The sequence below is a fragment of the Aplysia californica genome, unplaced genomic scaffold, assembly GCF_000002075.1.
Source record: "Aplysia californica isolate F4 #8 unplaced genomic scaffold, AplCal3.0 scaffold00596, whole genome shotgun sequence".
NCBI lineage: Eukaryota > Metazoa > Mollusca > Gastropoda > Aplysiida > Aplysiidae > Aplysia > Aplysia californica.
Genome location: NW_004797866.1, coordinates 392,886 through 398,242, shown reverse-complemented (window position 1 = coordinate 398,242; position 5,357 = coordinate 392,886). Strand labels below are relative to the sequence as shown.

The following is a 5,357-nucleotide window of genomic DNA, read 5'->3' as shown; positions in this document are numbered from 1 at the left end:
CTTGTTATAGTACAGATTGTGAAGCGCATAGAGCTTGCTGTTGAGCTGGGAGTTGCTATAACTACAAATGTTCTCCATTATTATTGCAGTCGAGTTTTGTTTTGTTTTGATTTGTTTTGTTTTGATTTGTTGTTGTTTTTGTTGTTGTTGTTTTTGTTTTGTTTCCCATGCCGTCATGAACGTATCAGCGTCCAGCGTCTGTTGGGTAGCAATTAGGCCCCACGCAAGTGACCCGAGTAGGTGGTTGGTGGGTGCTCTGGTGCGGTTTGCTCCATCTTTCCTATCAAACATCTATCGTCCTTACCTCCCCTCCTTCTTTTTTTGTGTTTGTTACTCTCTTGTAACACCTCTAATCTTCGGCACTTATTTGACCTTATTGAGTTGAAACTGCCGTAAAACTATTACTGAAGCAAAAGATTCCTCAGTGGGTGAGGGGGGGGGGATGTCTCGGTCATTCTGTTGGTATGTTGTATCTCTCACAGCCCAGCGTGTCTCTGACTGGCAAGAACGCTCGCCAACCACATAACAGCACCAGCCAACCACCCGCTCTCGTCCCATGATGACAGAACGTATGCGCTAATTACATCCCAGCATGCCACAGAAAGATGCCGGAGGCAGTGAGTGCAAAGTGCTGATTGATGTTTTTCGCCAGATAGACTACATAGACTACATAAATCAGATAAGCAACATGGCCACATTCGCCTAAACGCTTTTGGAACAAGATCAAAACTTTAAACTATGCGTCTGTCTGCTTTAAAACCTCATTTCGAACATTTAAGATAGAAAGAAAAGAAACAACAGCGCAATTGCAAGTTGTTTTGTTCCGACACAAGCCAGGTTTTTTCGGATTGGAAGGTTGAAAAGAAATTTGGTTAAGGGGGCGGCAACATCACGACGTGGGGGGGCACGGAGCCAATGTGGCAAACCAGACTTTATTGCCTTGTTCGCTTCCGGAAACAGACACCGGCCGTAATTCTACGACCTAATTCGATTTTCTGTCGGCGTTTGGTCTCAAGCTATCGTGATCTTCCTGTACTTGGACAAAGCACCTACAACATTTCCACGGCTAAGAGTTGAACTCCCGCATAATGGCTTTACACTGATGGTTTGAAGAAATGGCGCAAAGTAGGCCACGAGTTGTAGCCGCGCGTGCCTGGTTTTTGTTTTGTTTTTGTATTGTTTTTGTTTGTTTTGTTGCTGCTGTTGTTGTTGGGGGCGGGGGTGGAGGGGAGGGGTGTTGTTGTTGTTGTTGTTGTTGTTGCTTTTGGGTTGTTGTTGTTGGTTTGTTTTGTTTTAGTTTGAAAGCCGAGCGTGGAGGGGGGGGGGCGGTTCAAGTAAGACCTGATATTCGACAGTCTTTATACCACTACCACTTCAGTTCTGATTTCGAGAATATAAGGCCCCTCCTTCAGCCAAATTTAATCAGTTTTCAGTTCTCTTTATAATCTTTCCAAAAACCCTGATGCACGAACGGGGTCAAATTTCGACGACTGGGCGAAAGAAGTGACTATAGTATACACTTTTAACAGTTTCGGGAAAAACGATTCTGGAATTTTGACGATTTTGAAATCTCTATAACATAGTCAAAGAAGTAACGTTGATATCTCAATAGCCTACCGATTTAAGCTAAATAATCGCTTAGATATGTACAGAGGTAAAAGTAAAAGAGCGGCTTAACTTAAAATATCAGTAACTGTTCGTTGTCTTTTTGTGGTTGCTTCAGTATACCCCAGATGTGTCAGGCTGCAATGGTTGTTGGGTGAAAAATAGCTCAGACTCAAGTGAATTATCGTTAAATGCAATCATACAAAATCATTTTAAAATATATGAGAGCCGATTGGATCTTTGTGTCTCCTGTGAATCCCGAGGGGCCAGGGACGCCAACATAGCGACAGGCGCTCCTCTTTCAGCCACTCAACTACAACAACGACAACATCAACGACAACATCAACAACAACAACAACGACAACAACAACGACAACAACAACGACAACAACAACGACAACAACAACGACAACAACAACGACAACAACAAGGACAGCAACGGGATTTTAGAAATCGTCTAAGGACACAATAAGGTCATATGGGCGCCGAAGACTAGAGGTGTTACAAGAGAGTAACAAACACAGAAAGAAGGAGGGGAGAAAACTGATAAGGACGAGAAATGTTTGATAGGAGAAAAGTCAAAAGAAGGTGAAAACCACAACAGAGCACCCGACCACTATCTGCAGCGACACCAACAACAACGACAACGACAACGACAACAACGACAACGACAGCAATACCACCAACAACAACAACAACGACAACGACAACAACAACAACGACAACAACGACAACGACAACAACAACAACGACAACGACAACAACGACAACGACAACGACAACAACGACAACGACAGCAACACCATCACCAACAACAAACAACAAAAATGTAATAGCAGCAACAACAGCAACAAACAACAACATATACACCACAAAAGTCTTACCGGCAAATCGCTCCGAACTCATGGCCCTACAGCTGGCCTCCCGCAGCGCTATCCACACGACCACCAGCACCACATATTCCTCCAGCACGCGCAGCAACAGCTTGGAGCCCAGACCTGTCCTCATCTCTCACCCATACAACAACAACGACAACCACGACGCCGCCTCCTTCTAAAGCTCTCGAGTCGAGAACACCAGCGCCCAGCGAGGTAACAGGATGGACCACAGTCACCACCAGCACGCTATAACTATAAAGAAACAGGACTTCACAGTCCCCAGTACTCTATAAGGAAACAAGAAGACTTCACAGTCACCACCACTCTATAAGGAAACAAGAAGACTTCACAGTCACCACCACTCTATAAGGAAACAAGACTTCACAAGCACCACCACTCTATAAGGAGACAAGACTTCACAAGCACCACCACTCTATAAGGAAACACGACTTCACAAGCACCACCACTCTATAAGGAGACAAGACTTCACAAGCACCACCACTCTATAAGGAAACAAGAAGACTTCACAGTCACCACCACTCTATAAGGAAACAAGAAGACTTCACAGTCACCACCACTCTATAAGGAAACAAGACTTCACAGTCACCACCACTCTATAAGGAAACAAGACTTCACAGTCACCACCACTCTATAAGGAAACAAGACTTCACAGTCACCACCACTCTATAAGGAAACAAGACTTCACAGTCACCACCACTCTATAAGGAAACAAGACTTCACAGTCACCACAGCACAGCCGGCCCCAGGCCCAGATAAGTCGACCGAGAGTGAATAACGTCTATACTATGAGGCAGAGAGTTGAGAGTAATGGGTGGGTGGTTGGAGGGTGCCACTGGCACCGCAGGTCCTACGTCTTAACTTTTCCTTTGTTGTTTCTGTCTGTCTGTGTGGGTGGTTGGAGAGCGCCACTGGTAGGTCCTTCGTCTTTACGACAGAGAACGGTGTGGGTGGTTGGAGGGCGCCACTGGTAGGTCCTTCGTCTTTACTTTTCCCTCTGTTGTTTCTGTCTATCTGTTTTACTTTTTTCCCCAGCGCTAAACGACCATGATTGTGTCGATGTGTTCCTCTTTACTCAAACAAACAAAACACAGACAGAGGTGAATAACGTCTATAAACTTTAGATCAATCTAGATCTATTATAAAATAAGAGAGAGTTGTCGAGTCTGCTGCTACTGCTGCTGCCCTCGCTACAGGGTTAAGTAGACCTGTCTCTCGATCGTTCACGAGCATTCACCAACAGTGGGATGATGGGTCACCGATGATGGGTCACCGATGATGGGTCACCGAGGCGAGTCCTTGAGTGAGTTAACTCTTTGAAGCTGAAGACGGCATGTGTTGATGAGCTCTGGAGAGATAAAAAAAAACAAGTAAAATTTATTCAAATGAGTTTTACAAATATGATCGTAACTCAAATAGTCTAGATTCTTCAATTCTAATTTTGTTGTGTTTTTTGTTTTTCGTTTTTGTACTGTTGTTTTTGTTGTTTTGTTTGGAGGGGGGGGGGTTGTTGCTCTTTTTAAAACTGATTTTCTTCACAACAACAACAGTATCTCTGAAAATGACGACAACAATGACAATAACAACAGCAACAGTAAAAACAACAATAACGACAACGACAACAACAACGACAACAACAACAAGCAACAACAACAACGACGACGATGACAACGACAACAAATAGAACGACAATAGAGACGACAACAACAACAACAACAACAACAAAAACAAGAATAACAGCAACAACAACAACAACAATAATTATTTATAATAATAATAATCGTAATAATAATAATAATAATAATAATAATAATAATAATAATAATAATAATAATATCAATAATAATAATAATAATAATAATAATCACAACAGCAAGAACGCACATGGTCTACATTATGAAAATCCATTTTCTGTATGACGGTTTGAAATGACAACACACGTATGCCCCTACATTTCCCTTGATCGGCTGCCAGCCGTGCCCGCTTTACATAAAGGGTTAACCTGACTGACAAAAGGGCGCTGAGGGGTCGAGCTGCCATTACAATAAATTGTTTATGATTATTGGGTGAAATACGAATCAGCGCAACAGAAATCTGTCTACAATTACAATGGTCTGATCTCTCCTTCATACGTTCCCTGCATACGATTTATCATATATATGTGGGGTGTGTCGACAAAATGAGTTACTTCGCAACCCATGAGTGGAGATATCGGCCGAGAATAGACACAGCAAATTTGTCGATTTGTTTTAGAGATGTCGTTTTTTCTTCACGTTCGACATGTCTTTCATCCTTTCATGTAAGAAATCGTAGCACGCCAACCTATAACTTCCATGTATCTGTCAGTCTCCACGGGCTACAATCCGAGACTAGCTCATTTTGTCAGCACACCACAAATAAAACACTGTACTTGTACTGAGTTAAGGGTCGCCTTAAAGGACAAGCGGGCTAACCCAGATTTCGAGGGTTTCCAGAAATCTTGACCTGCACCAAAAGTGGGCATTGTCCTATCCATAGAAGTTTGGTTTCATTGGTGGGTATATTTGTTTGGTTATAGAGAAAACTCTCCTTGTCTTTTGAAGAAACTGAACAAGGGTCCAAAGACATTACCTCGATTTTCTCAAAACAGCATTTTTCAGGATAGTTCCCTTGTGCTTAAAAGCGACCAAATAATGGAAATTGTGTTGAGGTGCGTGTGTAACACCTTATTTCAATAATTTACTATTACGAAACCTACGTTCCCCTTTGTCCCGTACAAAAATGCGCACACACGCACAAATTTCATGTCTCCATCTTGTGTATAGGTCAAGTTACTACCCAAATTCTGTTCTCTCTCTCTCTCTCTCTCTCTCTCTC

General features: G+C 42.7%; 1 protein-coding gene across 1 annotated transcript; it reads right to left on the bottom strand.

The window, feature by feature from the left end:
- Nucleotides 1–2,489: 2,489 nt before the first annotated feature.
- LOC106012988 lies at nucleotides 2,490–3,422 on the bottom strand (the record flags this gene model as incomplete). The annotated part of the gene is given in 1 exon segment (XM_013087510.2): nucleotides 2,490–3,422. A coding segment is annotated over 1 exon segment (124 nt), but the record flags the coding sequence as incomplete, so codon positions are not given.
- Between the last annotated feature and the right edge of the window lie 1,935 nt (nucleotides 3,423–5,357).